Source organism: Molothrus aeneus, chromosome 10 (genome assembly GCF_037042795.1).
Source record: "Molothrus aeneus isolate 106 chromosome 10, BPBGC_Maene_1.0, whole genome shotgun sequence".
NCBI classification, from domain to species: domain Eukaryota; kingdom Metazoa; phylum Chordata; class Aves; order Passeriformes; family Icteridae; genus Molothrus; species Molothrus aeneus.
Genome location: NC_089655.1, coordinates 13,852,801 through 13,874,333, shown reverse-complemented (window position 1 = coordinate 13,874,333; position 21,533 = coordinate 13,852,801). Strand labels below are relative to the sequence as shown.

General features: G+C 36.6%; 1 protein-coding gene across 4 annotated transcripts in view; it reads left to right on the top strand.

Annotated features, from left to right (window-relative positions):
• The window catches only part of OPA1 (OPA1 mitochondrial dynamin like GTPase), a 47,423-nt gene extending 27,131 nt beyond the window's left edge, over positions 1–20,292 (top strand). For all 4 annotated transcript variants that reach the window (XM_066556365.1, XM_066556363.1, XM_066556364.1 and 1 more), the window contains 5 exons: positions 853–969; positions 2,228–2,321; positions 2,642–2,752; positions 17,783–17,860; positions 18,385–20,292. In XM_066556365.1, the coding sequence (XP_066412462.1) occupies positions 853–969; positions 2,228–2,321; positions 2,642–2,752; positions 17,783–17,847 (387 nt within the window). In that variant the 3' untranslated portion in view covers positions 17,848–17,860; positions 18,385–20,292. The remainder of the gene's footprint in view (positions 1–852; positions 970–2,227; positions 2,322–2,641; positions 2,753–17,782; positions 17,861–18,384) is intronic.
• The last annotated feature ends 1,241 nt before the right edge of the window (positions 20,293–21,533 follow it).

Sequence of the window (21,533 nt, the reverse complement as noted above, 5' to 3'; positions counted from 1 at the left end):
AAATGTTCTGGAAAATTACATATCTCATTGCAGTGAAAGGCCCCTAAGGGTAATTAGACCTGTTATCTAATTAAATGTGAGATTTTAAATGAGAATTCAGACATTAATAAGTAATAGATGTAGATTTCCTATAGCAGTGATTTATTTTCTGCAATAACTTTGGCTACCTTTGCACCATTAATACATGCACTTCTCCTAGGAAGAAGAGTTGTAATATCTGCTGCTCCTTTCCTATACAGCACTTTGCATTTTTTATAAAGGTCATAGTAGTGATCCACATCTTCTACATGAGGAGGCTGAGTGCAAATTGAGGTTTATCTAGCTAAGCAACTGATTTTCTTAATTATGTTTTATGGGTTTTCCAGAGAGGCATCTTGATACACATGTTTAATTTTGAAGAATTGAAACATAATAAACCTAATCAAGAAAAGTTATAAATGTTTGTTTACGTAAGACCCATTAAATATTTCTCTAAGCTTTAATCTGGTTTAATTGGTAAATTAATGGGTACAACTCAAAAATGTGTTCTCAGTGCTAATGTAAAAAATGTTTTCTAGTATATAATTTAAACGTGTTTTGGCCACAAACTGTATTTTTAAGCATTCCGTTATGTTCATGGAAGAGTAGGTTTTTAAACTGACAAGTCATCTGTAGTGTTTGCCAAGTGTAACTAACACATTAATCATATCCCAGTTGCAGACAAATTGCTGAGAAATATTTAGATGCATGTTACATGATAGGAACAGTGGAATTTGGAGTTATATTTTAAAATTAAATGCAATCATTAATCTAAGCATGATAGTGAGTGTATGTATTTATTTATTTAGACAAATTTAAATACTCTTTTCATAGATTAAAGACACATGGCACCAAATTTATAGAAGATACTTCCTGAAGTCTGCTTTGAACCACTGCAATCTATGTCGAAGAGGCTTCTATTATTATCAGAGGCATTTTGTGGACTCAGAGGTAAATTAAAGAACAGATGTACTTCATCTACACTGTTGTTTTGCCTTAATATTTCTATTTCAGCTGAAAAAAAATCTAGAAGTACTTCAAAGTAACCTGACCAGATAGCTGGTGATCTCAGATACGTTTTACATGGGGCTTGTAATGGATAAAATGCCATCCTGGTGGTAATTATGTAAAATGACCACTAGGTATCAGCCATGACCTAAACATCTGTTTCTAGTCCATGTGCATTGAAAATGCACCGTTAAAACCAGTAGTGTACAGCTGTTGATATGTTTTTGATAGCCATTTCTCCCACTTTCCCATTGATAGTTATTTGCTTCACTTATACAAAAAAATTTAGAAAACATCCGTATGGATTCACAGGAAAACTATGGTCAGTAAATGTTTATGGTTAATGCTTCGAACCGTGTGTGATCAATGGGGAAAAGAATGAACAGCTATGAAGTTTCCAAACAGGTCTTTATAAATAACTTTTCCAGATTTGTCAACCCAGGCTTGTGCAAGAAATGACAGTATGCATCAAATCACTCAAAGAATACACTATTTTCTTACCATTATATTTTAAATCAAAGAGAAATTGCTGGAAAGATAGAGGTCCTCACTTTTTCTCTTAATAAGCCATGAAGCCAGAAATATTTGTTACTTTAGAAATACCATTGCCTGTAAGAGATAAGAGAGAAGGAGATCACAATATGGAGAGCTCCCTCTTTATAACACTTAAACTCCTAATCGTGTTCCTGTCTTTTTTAAGGTGCCCTAATGTGAACTTAATGCTCCCTTCTGCCATCCTTGCAGGTGTAGAAACTGTCTCTTCTGTTGTTAATAAATACAGCTCTTGGCCCAGCCCTGTCTTCAGAAGCATTTGTCATGCAGGGAGGCACAGCCTGGAGCTCAGCTCTTGTCTCTCAGTGAATTTGCTACCAGCAGTGGTGTTCCAGTAAGCATTAGGTTACACTCCCCAGCCTGCATAAAGTGTGTACAAATTGTTTTTCCATGGTTTTCCATGATACAGCTCTCTCTGTTGAAAATAGCAGAAGGTGATGCAGTGCATTAAATAAGGCTGATGTGGTTCTTGTGAAGTATTTTTGATGTGTTTCCTTGTTACCTACACCAGTAATTCTGTGGGGTTTTTGTGCAATGTCTGGATATATATACATGAGGTTACAATTACTGCTAAAAATGTCAAGAGATTCTTGTGTGTGTAGGATGTTCGTTGGACACTGGTCTGACCCCACAAGTTCTGTCCTTCCAGCTCGAATGTAATGACATCGTCCTCTTCTGGCGGATACAGCGAATGCTGGCCATTACAGCAAATACCCTGAGGCAGCAGCTCACCAACACTGAAGGTAAGGCTCAGTCACTGGAAGGGCTTGAAACAAAAAATTATCTCCTTCTAACAAAAGTCATCCAGTAATAATTTTGCTTAGAGGGGAAATATCCTTTGAAATTTAAAAATCTTTTTCAAAGAATTTCCATTCTTAATGGCCCAAAGAAGGGCCATTAAATGTTCAGAAGTTTGCTTTTTCTCCTATCAGGTTAATAAGTATGGTAATATATATTGTATCTCCAACAGACCTTCCCAAAATTCTGTCCTTAGGTCATTGGAATTGCAAAAGTGTTGCCACTCACTTTTTTTTGGTTGCTTTGTTTTTTTGTTTTTTTACAGTTAGGCGCTTGGAGAAGAATGTAAAGGAAGTGCTTGAAGATTTTGCTGAAGACAATGAAAAGAAGGTGATGCTCCTAACTGGCAAGAGAGTCCAGCTTGCAGAAGATCTCAGTGAGTACTCACTCTACAGTGTTTTGAAGTGAGCTTGAAATGAAGTAAATTCTACCACGGTTCTTGAGAGCATTCAGTGTGATGTGGCTTGTTTATGTGCTGGCATTTATTTAATATCATACAGATTTTTTCTTAAATATGGTCAGATCTTACTGATTCTAAGGTGAACATAGGTAGTATAGTGTGATAATATAATTTACACTAGATGTAACTTCACTTATATAAATATATTGAAAAAATGTAGTTAAAACAGAGTAATATTTAAGGGCGATTCCTCTTCCAGAGGGATTACAGTAGTTTAATGCTCTGGGTAACTCAAAAAGTACTCAAAAACCATTAGGGTTTTATGATTAATATAATAAAAATTTAAACAGTGAAAGTTGTTAAGGTGACAGTCCAAGTTGAGGTTGTCTCCTGTAGTTACATAAATACCTGCATGTTCACATCACAGGTGAGCATTCTTCTTAGATCTCTGTTTTGTGTTTGATGTAGAAACTAATTTTTGTCTTAAAGTATGACTTGGGATATTTAATTCAGAATAAATTAATATTGTGATCAGTGTTTTTTCCTTCAATTAGCAAAGTAATTAGGAAAGTTCTTATATCCAGGGTTCAGTAGGACAGAGAAGTCTGCAATAGGTGTTAGTTACCTAAATATGAATCATAATTTTCATAAAGTATATTGGTATTTTAATTAGGAAGGGCAGTGATCTCCTGAGCCACAAAGTCCAGTCTCTCTGTTCCATGCAGCTGTGTTTATATAACCCAGCTGATTCGAATATCTGGAGCTCTGTCTTGAAATCAGTTACTTGTTGGGGCTCTCTATTGACACTGAAAACATGTTCCAGGATGTCATTCTTCTGGTGGTTACAAATAGACTTCTAATTTCCAGACTAAATTTGTAAATATGGGGCTGGGATTCACTTCCTGATTAGAAACTCGACTTGAAAATGTAAATTATTTATATACCTGAGGTTGGGATGACTCCTCTTGATGCTGATTATATGGGAACACTGTCTCACTGCTGTTTTATCAGTCTTGTAGTGCTGAAGCACTGAAAGTGTTTTATTGTTTATTCAGGATACTGGTTAATGGCTATTACTCACATGGGTGACCAAGTCTCATGATGAGAGCTCACACAGGACTCAAAACTTACTTGAGCGGGTTTTGTTGTCTGTGTTCTACAACCTTGAATGGTACTTTAATCCTATATAAGAATATTCCTTCTATGACATTTATGCCCTGAATCTTGCTGCTTCTCACTGTTGATATCTCAAGTTTTATTCTAGGTATTTTAAAGAGTGTAAACAGATCTTTGAACAAATTATTAATTTTTTAATATACTGAAGGATGCATTTCTTCAAAAGTATGCTTTACATGTAACATAAATATACTCCTTAACATAAATATCATCATGATACTTGTACCAGGGAAAGGTTACTAAGTTTATGGAAATAGAGAAACCCTAGAATTAGAGTCCTTTGGGAAGAAAGGATCATGAAGTGCAAAAAGGGGCAGAGGAAAGTATGAACAGCTGAATTGGGAAAATTTAATTCAAAAATGTCCTAAAATGCAATCACTCTATGAGAATGCTTGTACTGAAAGATACACCTGTGGTTGATGTGTCCCAGAGTCCTGACCCTGGCAGTGAGCAGGCGTGGGAACAGCATAAGCACACAGTAGTTCTTGCCTGTTGTGCTCTCACAGCAGCCCAGTCTGCGGTTCCAAGATTTCCTAATCCTGAGGTAATATCTTTGTGATTAATAGGCATTCATGGAGGTTTTTTTTTCCTCCTGTGAATTTCTCTAATTGCTTTTTGAACTCATGTAAACTTTGGCATCTGCAACATCCTGTGGCAATTAGTTCCAGGGTTCAACTACACATTGTGAGAAAAAGTACTTCCTTTTGTTTGTTTCTGAGCCACCTGCCAGTTTCATTTGGTTCTCCTTAATTCTTGCACTGTGAAAAACATTCAGTAATCTTTTTCTTTTCATTTTTTTTGCCATTCATGACTTCACAGACGTGTATGCTACCTGCACTTGATGTTCTTTTTTCTGACTTGAAAAGTTCTTATGGTGTAGCTGCTCTTTGCATGGATATTTTTTCCTGGTTTCAATCAGCCTTGCCACTCTTCTCCTCTTTCCTAGTTCCACCAAACCCCTTTTGAGGTAAAAGAGCAGACCTTGCACAAAATATTTGAAATGTATCTACATTATGGATTTATACAGCTGTGTTATGATGCTTTCTGGGTTTTATTCTGGTCTTTTTTACAGTAATTCCTTGTAGTCTGTTTCCTCTTTTGCCAGTTACTGAACAGTGAGCTAATGCTGCAGTGACCTATCTGCTACAACTCACAAGTTCTTGTGCGAAAAGTAACAGCCATGATATTTTCCTTTTCTTGTCATGTTTTAAAACTGTAGGTACAGTTGAGATATATTTATTGTTTTTTTATTATAAGGATTCAGAAACAAGAGTAATTTGCTGTCTGTCTCTTACATGCCAAACTGGGTTCTGTAGGCTTATTCAGCAGTTGATAGGAACCTGTTTTAATGCAGTTGTTCACAACCTCCTTCATAACTCTGGAGGATTATTTTTATTGAAGCTCTTCACCAAAGTTGTCTGGCATTTGGGAAACATAGTCCTGACTTGGACAGAAATAGGAGGAATTACATTTACTTTCCGGTTGGCACCTGCATCTTGATTGTACTCATTGCTGACGGACAAAATACTTTGATTTGAAATTTATATTTCACACAACTAAGTATTTGCTTAGCTATATCAGTATCTTAAATATGCTTCTTAGGTGTTCCATAAGAAGTAAAATGGGATAGAAGGACAGCTGAAAGTACAATGGTAAACATTAATATTTTATAGGAAGACTTTCACAGAAAAGCCTCTTTGCAAGACTGCCCTGTTTGTATTGCTGGCTTTAAGGCACTGCTTTGGGCTGGAGGGAAAATCTAATGGTGGCAAGTCAGTCCCTTCAAATTCCTGCAGCTGTTACACACAAGTGTGTGCACCTCTATACAAATCTTTTCCACTTGCTCTTTTTTTTGGATATTAATTACCCTTTATTTCTAGAGTACCTTTGAAAATGGATGAGTCAATATATAACCTTTAATTTTATAAGTGAACATTTGCAGTATTTGCAAGTTCCTACTGTTTTCTTCTGTAATTGTGTTTAACTTTCTAAAGTGAATGATATTGAACATTCCTGCAGGCTGCCTCTGAAGTTACTGAAGGTTTTAAATGTTCTCTGTATTTTAAAATGGCATTTGGTTGGTTATTTATAAAAGACAATGATTTGAAGTCACACCTTCCCTAGAACTTTATTAATTATGTTCTTCAGTATTGGGCAATAGGAAAATAATACCTAGGTGAAAGAATTCAACACGAATAATGTATTTTCTGCTGTTTTATTTTTAACACAAATGACAGACTAGTAAGTTCAGCAGAAATACCTGATAGCACGTGGATAAATCATACCTTTCTGTAGACTATTTATAACATGGGAATTGTTGAAAATGTTGAGTCCCCAGTACAACACTTGGCAGAAGTAGCTCACTGATCGCGCGATGTCTCTGTGCCGGCCGTGCTGCGTTTCCCCGCGGGGCCGGAGCAGCTGGAGCGAGCTCCGGCGGTGCCGGTGCCGAGCGCGCGGTGGCGCTGAGCGGCCGCGGAGGGAGCGCGGGGCTCCCGTCCCGGGGCTCCCGTCCCGGTGTTCCTATCCCGGGGCTCCCCTCCCGGGGCTCTACTCCCGCTGTCGGCAGGAAGATGCCGCTTGCCTGTCCCTGGTTCCTCTTGTCCTCCACTCCCCCTCGGGGTTTTCTGGTTTGTTTGTATGACATGTGATTTATGAAGATTGTAAAGGACGGTCATTTTTTTTTCCTCAGCTGAATATTTCTGGTTAGCAACTGCGTGGAAAGTACTGGTTTAGTAAGCTTTATTAAGAAAAGACTGTTAGGAATTGAATCCTTTAATCATTTCAGAAAGGAAGTGGGTCTTCAGTGTCTTATCCTAAAGCTAAGTGCCGTCTCTGCCTGTTGCAGTAGCACCTAAAGCCTCCTAGGTGGTGCACATAGATGTTGAATGCTTCAGGTGAATCCAAGCTTCAGACAGGCAGCAGGAGCATTGCCATTCACTTGGAATCTCACAGACCCCAACGAAATACATATGTCCTATCTTCATTTAGTTCTTCTCCTTTTAGTCCTTTTGGACAGCAAAACTATGAATGTTGCAAAGCCACAGGATAAACAAAACATAGTACATACAAAGCATCTTTCCTAGGTCAGCATACTATTCATCCAATATCCTGTGTCCTCACAAGTTGGAAAAGAAAACCCAGTTCTTCACCAAATTATAAGTAAAACCATGTGCATGGGAGAGTCATTGGCAGGAGGTGGGAATGCCTGTGGAAACTTGATTCTGAAATTGCTAGGAATGAATGTGAATGGATCAGCCTCCGAGTTCATTTGTCAGTAATGTTGACACCTGTACAGGTGTCGTGGGCTAGCTGAGACTTTGTTCTGCACAAAAGCTTTTTGAAACATTTGAGGAGTAAGCCCTCACATGAAGAAAATACAGCTTAGGGCCATTTGTTTCAATTCTGTCATACGTTTGTAAGCTATGAAATGTAATAGTTTGCAGAACTTAATTATTTTCTTGTAAAGACTAAAACATATAAAAACTAAGCAAACCAGAGTTACAGTCAAATACTTTCAAGTTTTATATCTAAAGTCATTGCTTTGCAGTCACAGAATTAAATTTTTATTTACTTTTTCTTTTGTTGAATGTAAGCCATTTGCCAACTTGGAGCATGAATTATGTAATTTCATATAGTCATATAATAAACTTCCCATTTTAATGGAGTTAGAAAGCTAAGGTTGGCACTTCCATATGCAAGTTGCTGACTCAGGGCCTGAAGTTCCTGTGATTTGGCTAAGCTGAGTGGATTCTGTTGTGTCTGTTCTGTGTAACAAACTGGTTTTAATCCAAGTGAGTCCCCTTTTTTGTTATGCATTTATTCAAAGTTGGGGGTAAAGTCTGTGAAGAGTACTTTGCATATAATTACTTGCTCCATTTTTTCTTTCATTGCTGTTAGCTGTAGAACACAAATGTTGTGTGAAAGTAATCCTATACTGTGGTCATTACTGTAGCCTAATTAAATTTCAGTTCCTTCAGATGACTGCCAATCGTGTTTTGATTTGACCTCCATCCTTCATGACATTGTTGGTTACATGTGCTCCTTAAAATCAGGCTTTGACTTGACTTTCTAAAGCCTTTGCTTCCATTTGCTCTTCTATTATGAGCTTTAACTTTTTTTTAAAAAGGTCACAGTGTTTCATAGGGGCAAAGCTCAGCTGTAGGGGGAAAGATCTCTCAAATAAGCAGATCATAGGCAATTTTCCTGTAGAAACTAGAGGCAGACAAAACAGCTCAAAAGGCAGTGGTCAGTAGTTCTTAAATCAGAAGCAGTATGGTTTTCAGTGTTCACAAGATACAGAAAAAAGGTATAATTTTCAAGATATTTGAATGTCACCCTTGCTACCCAAAGATAGATATAGGAAAGAGGAAAGGATCTTGAGAAGTGCAAACGGAGGACTAATTTTATTAGAATCTGATTATTTACAGTTATTTTGTGCTCTTATTTCTTCCACAGTGCCTAAATATTGGAATTTTAGAAGCTACTTAAATAAAAAATATGGTTACTTCATAGTTGTAAGACAATTCCAGAGGTGTCAGCAGTCTCACTTTAGTCTCATTCTCCTTTCCCCTGGTCATAGCAGGGAGGAGCACTCACTCATCTCATCCTGAGCTGGCAGAACATTACACCAGGAAGATGGTGTGGCCTTCTACCCAGAGAGATGCACAGCAGCCATTTCCCTCTGGGAATCCCCAACAGATCTCCAACTTCTGTTAAGCATGTGCAGGGAGCTGCTGTCTTCACAGTCCCCTGCCAGCAGCTTCCCTGAGGACGTTGGCATGGTCTGTGTCTTATCAGGGGCTGCTTGTCATTTAGAGCACATTGGTTTCTGCCCAAATCTCAATCAGTCACAAAGTGTGGGCTGTCTGTTTCTTAACGAGTTCAGGCTTGTGCTGGTGTCACCGGTGTGCTGGTGGCAGCATGATTCCTGGGCTCCCTTGGAGCTCTGTAGGGGTCCTGGTGCTCTGTGATGCAGGAACTTGGGGAACAGGGTGCTTGGAATCAGTCTCTATGGTCATGTCTTCAATTTCCCCTAAGTTTGAACCCAAGCAGTATCTCACAGTAGACTTGCAAACTTCCTGTTAGAATGCAAATTAATTATTTTTGTATGACTCTCATGTTTTTAACTCCCTGTAGATAATTTAAGAAATCGACCCAAGCAAGTGGACCTTGATGTGAAAGACACTGGTTAAATGTTCAAGTTCTTTTTTTTTTTTTTCTCTTGAGTTTTGGGGCAGCAGCATGAAACTAATGAATTAAAATCAGAAGAATGTGTAGGATGGTCTGTGTGTCAAAGTGCAGATAAGGTAGTTCCTGCTTTGTGTCATGGCAGAAAGTGCTTTAGAAGGCTGCATCTTCTCACAGAGGGAAGTAATCCTCAAGGGAGAACATACATCACTTGCAGACATCCTGTGATGGAGTGATGGTTTACTTAACTTAAGAATCCCAGATGACCAAAGCCTGTCTGCTGTGATTTCTTAGTTATTGATGAAGAGTTAGGCACTGATGTCCAGGTCCTAAAACGGATCCTTACAAAGTTCACCACATTTGTCACTGACTAAAAGAAGCCTATCACTTAAAGTTGACATTGAAAAATAGTGATAAACTGCTACATGAATAATGACATGTTTAATGCCTATTAATCTTTCTCTAGACCCATGTCTCTTGTACTTGAGGGTCATTGTGGTGTTGTCTGCTGAATTTATTTTTTTGCTAAAATTTTCTGAATGATGCAAGGATCAAAACATCTAATTGGATGCTATTTTCTCTTTGGTACTGGTTCCTTGTGAGGGTACTTATTAATCAAAATTTAAGTACTTATCATGGAGAGATTTACTTATCATGGAGAGATTTACTATTGGTATAAATTACAGGCTTGTAAATGGACCAATATATGCTTTTGTTCTAAAGCAGTATGGAGCTGTGGAATGTAACATTCCCATTTCCAAAAGCTGGAGGGGTCAGTGTCGTGCATGTTGTACATTGTCAATTGCAGTAGACTCCACTCTGTCCATAGGAATTATAGCAAAGAAAAAATAATAGAACCATTTGGATAAGGTGACTTAAATTTCCAACTATTAAACATTGTTATGATCTAAAAATTTCGTCTAATCATCATTTCATTTTCTCCCATATTCTAGAAACACTTAAACGGTCCTGATGGTATATTACTTCATTATCTAACTAATTACTGAGTATGCTTTCTTTTGGGTGGAGAAACACCCAAAAATATATCAGTTATTTTCTCTGTTAAAGTCTTTACAGTTTTATAGCCTTAAGGTTGCAGTAGCCTTAACATAAGTAGTTTATCTTCATCACTGTGTATATACTTTCTGCATAAGGAAAAGTTTCTCTTTTGTTACATCACTAGATGAATTGTTGGGTAGTATTTCTGATTTGCCTCTATGCTTTTCACTGTTTGCACACAAAATAATGAGCATCACCATGTTCTGATTCATTCTAGTTTAACAGTTTAGATTTGGAAGTTCAATCTTCCTGTATCTGTAAGTCTGATCCAAAGTATGAGATTGTTTTATAAGGTTGCTTTGTCATTCTGCTACTGTGCTCTTTCCAGCTGTCCAGTAAGCAACACAGCTAAGTTCTGTTGAAAGGCTGAGTTATTAGAGCAGTTTTAATTAAAACATCTGAGATGGAGGCAGAGGACTGAAAGATGCCCAAGTCCTACCTTGGTATTGCAGACCTTGTGACTATCATAAACTTGCAACTTAATACAGGATAATGATCACTGGGACATTAGGCTAACCTCAGTGACAGTGTAGAAATAGTTTGTGACCTCACATCACAGTTTGGTAATATTTTGTTTCCTTCTGTAGACAAGCAGAATTTCCATGAGCATGAATAGCTCATGGAAATGTCTGTTGTATAAAGTCAGTAGTCTACATAATTGTCAGTTTTGCTTTAGCCCCATAGTTCAGTTCTGAAATGCTCTGTCAGAGACAGGATTTCTTGCTTACCAACCTGAGGAGCCCCAGGGATTGCTCCAAGAAGCTCAACCAGCTTCTGTTCTATTCCACCAAAGAGGGGGCAAATGTGTGGCCAAAACTGTTTTGTTAAACTGAGAGCTCTGGCCAGTGAATCTGGAGCAGCTATAGATCAAGACATTGATTATTAATCTACTATTTCAACAGCACAATACACAGTTACCATTTCTGGGGCTGAAGATCATTATTAGTAATGCTAAAATATTGTTGCAGTGCTCAGTAGCTTGCAAAAATAGCTGAAGTGTTTTCAGACAAGCTACTTCTGCTGCTGCCTGGTTATCTCTAGTGTGAAATAAAGGTAATACTGTTTCATACAGGCTGCTGACAGCTTTGTTCAGGTGTGCTATGAAGGGATTAATAATTCATGTGATAGTAATACTTGCAACAAAGTAACTTCAGTGATGGCAGCTGTGACTTGGGGTTTTTTTCTTGATTTTATTATATTTCTACATCAGGCTAAATATACAATTTGGAGGTGATCTGTTCCTATTTAAGAGATGGAATTGCCTACAACAGGGAAAACAAAACTCTATCTTTGTAGGAAACAGGGTCCTTGACGTTTTCTCCTGTTATGGCCATGCAAAAGGAGATCAAACTGGATGCAAATTCAAATGTCCTGATAGATTGCAACACATACAAAAAACATAACATTTAAGGACAGGTACTACAATGTAGCGTCAGTTGGCATCTTCATTCAGTCTAACTACTGGTAACTAATGACCATGACAGCTACATTCTGCAAGCTTGCATTTTAAAGGTTGTATATTCTTAATGATTCATGGATTTACTAGATGAACTATTATAAATTCCATTTAAACTTTTCAGGATTCTGCAGTGCCTTTATTACACTAATGAGCTAATTGTTTAAGAATCATTCACATGATTCATCCTCCTGCTCAGCCTTTTTGAAAAAAAAAACTTTTAGCTGCTGAAACTCTCTTGACAAACAATATTTATAGCAGTTTGACAGCAGGATGAAGAACAGCGTTTGTCTTTGTAACAGCTTAAAGAAAAGACCTTTCCAGCACCCAGCCATGCAGTTACAATCTTGACCTCTTTCTTTTGCTGGGAACATACATACAGCATACAAGCAGCACCTCCCATGTGTTTTCTTGACCCTTTGACTGTCCATTCACTTCCCATCTGTTTTGCAGCCTTAAAGGAACAGAGGGGGCCCTCTACTTATAAATCTGTCTTTGCAGCTGACAAATTATATTCTGTCTCTTTAAGGGCAGCCTGGGTGGTTTTGCCTTTTTTTCCTTCTTCCCCCTTAAAACTTTAGCTTTCCTCTCTGTCTTATCCAGAGGAAAATATGGTATGTGAACAAGAGGAAACTGGCAAAATATGTCATAGATAATTTCAAAGGATTTTCTAAAATTCAGCAGGACATGACCTTGCAGTGATCAGGGAATTATGGCAGTGTTTGCACGAAGCCTGAGTAAGCATGTTGCTGCAGGTAACTGTGGCTGGGAAGTCTGCTTTCTGAGGCATTATTTGGAGTGCCTGGGAGTGTGCTATCTCATACCATTTTAACAAGAACTAAAGCTTGCACATGGCCCTTAGAAAATCAAGGAATGTGGCACAAAAGGCTGAACTCCAAAGAGATGATTCCTCCCTCCCCCCTTCTCTACCTGACTGTTCATAGGGGTTTTTACAACTATGGAGTTTGTGTTTTAGATAGCCCTTAGGTAAAAATCAGCTTTCAACAGAAAACTTTGGATTGACATCTCTAGTTTTAATGGTGTATTTCTGGGCATTGTGATGAGTTCTGACTGACAGGGCTTTCCTTTTTACTAGAGGAAAGATGATGCATTCAGAGCAGTAAATTCTGAATTTCTGCCTCTGTGGTTAACTAACCATAACATAGAAGTAGCACAGCAAGCAGTGAGAAAGTTTATAGGCAAGGAGGGGATTAAGAATGGAAGGAAGGTGGAAAAAAAAGGGAAGGGGAGAACTCAAGTCTAAACACAATCCAGAGCAAAAGGAGCAACAACCATGAGCTTTCAAATATCAAAGCCATGTAAACATGAGTTGGAGATAGAAGTCACTTTAATGTAGAACAGGAGAATTTATTATAAGATATTAACACATTTTTGTGGTCATTTCATACTGTAGGTTTCATCAAAGTACAAAACAAAAATGGATTTGTGTCCAAAAAGATCTTAGATTTTTTTTGTTGCTGCAGTTGAAATTTGGTATCATATGTGCACATTTGTAATTGGGAAGGGAAAGCTTTTTGATTTGCCCAAAGTACTCATGTACTCCGGCACAGACAGACATGAACATTTTTAAAATTCTCTGCTAAAATTATTGGTTCTTTACAGGTGAATATGTATTTGAATGTCTCAAAATAAATTTATCTTCAAAACCATAAGCAAGACAGGTTTTGTGGACAGAGGCCACATCTCTTAGTAAACCAATTAACACAGCTGGAAAATACAAGAAAACCTTTTCTTGCCTCTAGGAGTGTGTTTGAAATAAATCAGTAATACACTTTGCTTTTGTAATTTGTGTTTCTTATTTGGGATTTTTCAGCCTTACATCAGGAGATTTGCTTGATAAGTTGCTTCAGCTGTTTCATTTTAGCACTGTTTATTGCTGGCTAGCTTAGCTTGGATATCTGAGGCAGCAATCAGAAAGCAAACCTTCCTTGTAAGACTGAATATTCCAGGGGGTTCCCTTCTGGCCAGGTTATGATAGCAGGAAAAGCAAACTCTCTCTGTGCCTGCATCTTTCTGCATTCACAGTGTATTCCAAATCCTCATTACAGTTCAATTAGTCTGGTTTTGAGCCTTTTAGATTTGGGATCACAGGATTAATGAAAAGAAAATGAGTGGGTAGCAGTATCATTTCATATGGAGATAAGGAGAGACTGAGCATGAATGAGGATCTCAAGACATCTGAATAAAGAATTTCCTCATTCTGTCAGTGAAGTTTTATGGGATATGGAGGGAGGATTATGGGAATATTCATGACCAGATCAAGAGGCATAATGAGTTGATGTATGAACCAGCTTATCTTTTAGGTAAACATGGGATAAATGGGAAATAGAATAACCATTCATGGCCCCTAGGCCTGTGAATTTTACTGTTTTAAGATGGAAACAAGGGTTTAGTTACAGTTATTCTTCATTGATTTAATTTGATTTTTGATCAGTGTTTAGCAGGTGCTGGAAGAATTGTTTATTTGTAACTTTAGGTCTGCATTAGAGCTAGCAAAGAGCAAGCACATCATCTTTCTAGAATCCACTGTAAGCAATATGTGTATTAAAACTTACAGAGTACCTTGTAATAAGTGTAGCACTTTTGTTAAAGTCCCCTTTGTGACATGGGAGCATTGTATAAAAGAGCTTGGGTAGTTCAACCAGTTACAGGAGTAATTTGCGAGCTGAGTGCTTTTAATCTGTGGTTTACTTATCCTTGGAAAAACACAGCGTCACAAGACATAGAGCAACAGGTCTCTAAGTCTACCCCTAAATTTACTTCTGCAATAAGTATTCTTACCTGAAACCCAGATGCTTTTCTGTGTTTGGCATGCTGATAAACTTCCCTCAAAACAGAATGTACTGTAATTTACAAGTATAAATGACTGATACCTTGATCTAAGTGTCAGTCAGAGTCCTACAAATGTGGGTACAGAGCTTGTGCATTTCACTTTCCCTGAAGTTGGATAACATCTGATTCTTGAATTTTGGGAATGAATAGTTCCACATACAAAGTCACATGGTGCTGATGAAACTGTGGACAGTTACCCCAGAACTGCCAGGCCTGCACTTGCACTCCTCTATTAGAATTCCATCCAAACATTTATATTTACTAGTTTATTAAGATGAGTGTTGTGTAAATGCATAACTCTGCCCTCAGCCTATTTCAAAAGTGAACCAGTCCAGCAGACTGCTTCTCTGAACTACAGAATGGACTTGCAGAAGTGTGTTACAGGTTCCCTGGGATCTGCTGCTGCAAAAGGCTTTACCATGGCTAAAAATACAGGGCATGGCATGAATAATTGCAGCTATTTGGCACTCATTGTAGCTGTTCTTTTTTAAGAATAGCCAGCATATTATTTCAAAGTATTAAATTACCTCAAGACCTCATAATTACTACAGTTAAGTAATCATTTCAATTCAGTCCAAGTATAAAAACTAATAAAGTGCTCATAGTATGCAGTCAATTTTAGTATACATGTTCTCTGAGCAAACACAGCTGATTCAGTATATTCTGGTGGAATACATATTTGCTATCCTGTTGTTTTAATATGCCTTAATCAGAAAATTAGAATAGATTTGTTGGCACAAACCTTTTTTTAAGGGTGAAATAATAATTACATGGTTTTGCTGATGCTATTAATTTTCAGAGCTGGAATATTTCATTAGCAAGAGGTTGAGAAAGGAAAATACTTGCATTTAATACTGCTAAATCTGCCTGCTTTCACTGGGTCTAATGGCTTGATCAATACAAAGAACACACTTGGGAAAACATGTTGCGATTGGAAAAAAAGGTGCCACAGAAAACCGCTGAAAGCACAACATAAAGAGATCTTCTGAGTCATGAGATCTCATTCCCAGTTATCACGGGCAGCTGCTGTTCATTTTGGAGAGCAGGGTCCAAGATTAATGATCTGTAAACCCAGAATCATTATAGAATATTTGGAGTTGGAAGGGACAGTAAAGATCATCTCATTCCAACTTCCCTGCCATGGTCAGGGGCACCTTCCAGGTTGGTCAAAGCGCCATGCAGCATAGCGTGGTCAAAAAAATATGTTATTTCTGTCCAAAATAGTAGAATGTTATTTCAAAGGCTGATTTTGTAAACATTCATAGAGCAACAGTATTGGAAGCTGAGTTAATTAAGTTGCCTGAATTAATGTCATAGAAATAATATTTTCTATACACTAGAGGTTTATATACTGGCATACAATGCATATTCTTTTTTTTATTTAAAAAATAGTAGTGAAAACACTTTGCATGTGCTCAGTAAGGAGAAGTACTCATAGGACTACCTTTTTTTTTCATTGATGGCTTTCAAAGGTTCTGATGAACTGAATCAGAATTAATTTTTTTTTTTAACCTGGTGAAAATCAACTATTGCTGTTTCTTAATTGCCAAGGTACAGCTTTTGCCCTCCCATTGACTCTAATCTTCATTTTATATCAAAGTACCTTAAGAGAAAAAAAAAATCCGCTGAAATTCAATAAGCTTTTTTGGTGTTTTCTCTAGGACTTGAGTGTGATTCTGCTTCACTGTACTTGTGTTTGTAGATAAGCACCACTGGGGAGGGCATGCTGAAGTGTTGAAAGTGTCAGAGGCTTACCCTTCATCACCTCAGAGCTGCAAGATAAAGAGAGAAACTTTAGGTTTCTTCATACTCATGCAGGCTATTTTCCATACTTTATTTCAAATGCTCACTAAAATTCTCTACTTCTGTTAGAATAGAACTGGAGGGGTTTGTTCAGTTGTTGTTGTTATTATTACTCTTACTCTAAAATGGATTTTGTGTTTGTTTGTGCAGTTGTCATTTTGTTAGATCAAACTTTCAGTTCCCATATCTACATTAGTGTTCTCTTTAAAGGTCATTTTTTTCTGCTTTTGTTTACATGTTCCATTTAAAGCTGATAGTTTTATTATTCTTTTCGTTTTGCTGTTACTTCAGCTCAGCAAAGTTGATTACATAGGGTATTGATAAAGAGAAGAAAAAATAAAAGTATTTTTAAAAAAGCTCAAACCCTGTATCTCAGACAAGGGAACATATGGCTTTAATCCAATAATATTTTTAGCCTGGAAAAAAATATTTGTCTGTGTTTATGCTCATCTAACTTATTTTTGTCTGTCCTATTGCTCTCCCCCCATTCCTTCATATTTCTGAAGTGTGTGTTTTTCATGCCTATAATCACACACAGAAGGAGCTTCAAATGAGAATGTGGTGAGATCGAATCAGGAAATCTCACAGGGTTTGGATTCCAGCTGTGTTCTAAATCTTGCTTCATAAGCAATTTAATAAATCAAATAGGTTATATGATGACAAATGCTGTATGGAATTGAGAAAAGAGTGGAAAAATGCCTAAACCCCTGGATTTTTTGCAATCTATTTTGCCTTTTCATTCCTAGTAACTATTTGTAGTTATGGTCAAGTCTTGTTTTGTTAGGGAAGTAAACTCCTAGATTTAGTTTTTGTATAAAATGAGATTCTGCCCACATCCATCTGGTTACTACTGAAATGCAAGAAAATAAAATGCAAGTTTTAAACATTCTTAACATCATGTGTGCCCTTTGGAGGTGGTGTCCTGAATACTGACATGTGGTTCCCTGAAATTATCTTGGGTGAAAGGGCATGAGCTTTCAACTTTATTTAAAATGATTAGTGCTGTTTGTTACATTTGCTGTGGAGAATGAGGACATTTGGTTAAAGAAGAAAGGGCCTAGTGGGCATTATTTAAAACCAAACAGCTCCCTGCATGTAACAAGTGTACAGAAGTTCTGCTGTGCATAATCTGATGGAAATTTCAGGTTTTTGAAATACATTTCTAGTATTGGATTCCTTCAGGAAATTTTTGAGTTATTAAATTAGCAGGATAGTCATAAAATGTGTCTGTAGGAGTTCTTCAAACAGGACAGGGTTTCCTTTTTTCTGATGCAGAAAAATGTTGTAAATGTTTCTCTGTAACTGAGAAACAAAATGCTTAGGGTAATATCGATGACAGCATTAATTTTTGTTTGTGTTTGCATGTTTTTGTTCATGGTTTTCGTGTGAGTTTTCCTTTCTTTTGGAACCTGTCCTCAGGTACTTAATAGTAATAAGTATTTGAACAGGGATCTTTTTATTTCCACCAGAAAAAGTTCGGGAAATCCAGGAGAAGCTTGAAGCCTTCATAGAAGCCCTCCATCAAGAAAAGTAGATTGTTCAAGCAGGTAATCATGTTTTGATCATAAAGAGATTGCTGCAGTTATCTTATTGATCTATATAAAATCATCCATCTCATTTAAATGCATCTTTTCATACAGACTTTGTGAAAATTCCTATTTGTTTTATTCCATTCTCTGGCTGTTGCTGCTTCTTGCTTCTAATCTGCAGAACGATACTTTCTGTTTTTACACTACAAGCAGATATGAAACTTAGTAAAAATACAATAACTGACCAGTTATTTAAGTATTGGGAATCATTGTAGGCTATCTGATTACTTTCAGTTCATTATTTTTATTTGTATTAGGAAAATTTTATTCCATAACTAGCTTGAATCAAAATAAATGGAACACTTTTCTATGGAAGCATTTTGGTTCTTTTGCTTTTCTTCAAGACACTATATATCATTTGCAAAAGTATTTGCATGCAGGTAATTTCCAAATCTCATTTCTGTTAATTCTCAAATCCATAAGCTCAAGTGCTGTCATACATTTGTACATATTTTAAAATAATTGTCATTCTGTTTCAACAGCAACTTTACACAAGAATGCAACCTTCTCCAGGATACCTTGCACAAAGACTGAATTGAAATGGCTTTTGTGTCCCATTCTCTTTCCTGTCTTTTGGGGAGCATCCTGAAATGTTGAAGGAGAAAGAAAATAATGTCTCATGGGATTGAGAAGTTCAGTTAAAATCCACCTGCTCGTTTAATTTTTGAAGCTACATGCACAGAAGAATCTGATTTGTGTATTAATGAGAAAACTTGGGAGCTTGCTGAAGTTGTACATTTAAGGGGTTTTTTTCCTGAAAGGGGAAAAAAGCTTGTTATTTTTAGTATGTGTCTTGTATGGTAGAGCTGGATCAGATTCATAAAATGATTTTATCTGTTGTCATTTTCTTGCCTGCAGATGATGCTGGGAGTTTGACATAACATTTTAGTATTTGTATGTACATTAAAATGCCCTTCTAAGTAATTTGTATCTGTTATGCTCTGTGTTGAAGCATTTGCTGATCACTGTGGTACAGATTTAAAAGCATTGTATTGACATCCTGAGAGGAAGTGATGGATTTTGTTAAACTCCTAAACTATTTAGAGATGTCAGCCAAGCAATTCTTGTAGTTCTTTCACCTGAAAGCACAGACTGCTATTCAATGACACCTTAAAAGGTTTAGGCTCAGGAAATAATGTCAGCAGCTGGTCCTTTTACCTGTTCTTTCCTGATATATGTTGTTACTCTTGAATGTCAGCCGATTACATTTCATTTCTGGGATTGCACAGACTCAGATTTCCTTGTTAACTCCTCCCTTCACCATAGGTACAGAGTAACCTGATGGAATAGGTGTGAAATATAAAAAGAATGTACAATTCCAACTTCTCCAACTTCCTAACTAAAAAAAAAGGAAAAATTTCATTAATTTAATTTTTACTAATAGCTACTGTAAGACCAAAATCACTTCTATAAGAATGTCATGCACAAGGTCCTTCCACACCCACTTGATGTCTATCATTCAGTAAAATTAGTAAGGCACTGAAAACTGCCTTTCTGTTTTGCCATAGAAATATTACTTCAGACAAATTTAAGCATGATATAAGCTCTCTATCATAGGTGCCTGGTGGTTAATCACCACCACATTTCTCTGCCCACACTTTGCCACAAATGGTCTGGATACACTTCTGAATACTTATGTGGAAGAAGGTGTTCGGCCTGAAACAGTTTGTGTTGCAGTTATCTGATTATGTACATTGAAAAACTGACCTGGATTTATTTTCCCTTTTGAAAAGACAATTGATTTTAACATGTAGAAATGAAAAGAGAGGAATCTGAATGTTTTCCAACAGATATTCTTTTGGTTTGCTCTGAGAGGAAACAATACAAAGTTTGGAAAGATGTTCCCCAAATGTTTGGACATAAAATATTCAGCCATGTGGACAAAAAGCTAACATAGAACTTAAAATTATGTTGAAAGGTTAAATATTTCAGGGTGATCTAACTGAATGTTTGGAGATTTTCTGTTCAAAATTAATTCCTGAAAATGAGTGTTTAAGAACTGAAAAATTAAAAAATGGCTTTTGTCATGACCATTCTCTGAAGATAACTTCAGAAATGTAAGTTTGCCCAACTTTGAAGGTAGACACCTTTGTGTATAGCAAGTGAAAGAAGTCTGTACTTTGTAAAAAAAAAAAAAACAAACGAAGAAACAAACAAAAACTTTTGCATTTACCTAGAGATCACTGTTTGAAACTTCTGTGTAATGTAAATGTTGCAAAATATCGCATCCAGTGGCCCAACGCTCATTTCTTTTAGCGTGATGTTCCTATGGGTTTAGTTCCAACTTCTCTGTGCTGCTCATCTAAGATTTAGCATGATGTATTCCATGGAAACTAGGTATTTATTGAATAAAAATGTAACTGAAGGAATAATAAAATGTGGGTTTTGAACACGGTGTTATTGCACCTAACTAAGAAGTCACTTTGACCTTCTTTTTCTTGTTTGTTAAGTCGTGAACAAATGTACATTAATGATACCAGTATATGTTAATGATATCAGAATGTCTGATTGAGAAGAGCTGGGTCAGCACCAGGTAAGCAGTGACTGTACCAACTGTTATCTTTACTATATAAATAATGTAACATTTATGTAATACATTTAGACAAAGATCTTATATCAAGCAGCATAAGAAGGTTTGCTGAATATTACAACAGAATTGAGACAGAAAACACAATTATTTGAAGTGCCTAAAATTCATGTGGTACTGAAGAGTATGTTATTCCAAACTGGTTTGCACAAGTTCATGATATTTTTCTGTATTTCATAGGCTACCTTCAGATTCTGGAGACAGCAATTCATTGTAAGGAGCAATGACTAATCTGAAATTTCTGTATCTTTTTGAGTTTAGGGAGGAGAATCACCAAATGTAAATATTGTTGATGTTCCATAAATGGATATTTCATTTCCAAAGAATGTTCATTACTATTGTGTAGATATGCTAAGTTATTTCTGGTTTTTATAAAATGAACCCTTTATGAGCCAAGGTTTAAGTACTAATGGCCAAGAGGTATCATGACACTTTTTGATAAATGATACAAATGATAAAATGATACAAATAATGTCTTTTCAAATGTCAAGAATTACTCCTTCTCAGTGGTTACTAGTAACCTCATTCTAAGTTATCAGACTGTGAGAGAAATTAATATTTTGGAAATGTTTAGAAGTGTAAAAACCAAACATAAAGGGTGAATACATCAATGAAGTTCTTGGTTATTTCACACACACTGGTGTGCTCTTTCACCATCAAAGCCACATGAATCTGGTTCTTTGCTGAGTCTATTTTGAACATAAGCTGAGTTATGATGTAGTTCCAAGGCTAAAGTTTTAGTAAATTTTCATGTATCTTAATTTAGCTTAGTAATTCTTAACAATTGTATTTAAAAAGATGCAAGAGATTTCATAATTTGAAATGTCGAAATATGGGGATTTCTATCTGAAAAAACTTACCATCTTAGTGATTTACCATATCCCAGGAACCTTTTTCATTTTAAATGTCAGTTAAAAGTTCTTGGATCCTGTTCTATTTTTTAATTAGTCCAGTAATCCATCTTCCCTTGCAGTAATCTTTATAGACCATGATCAATCACTTGCTAGTTTTTATTCAGTAAGATAAATTAAAAGTATTATAAAA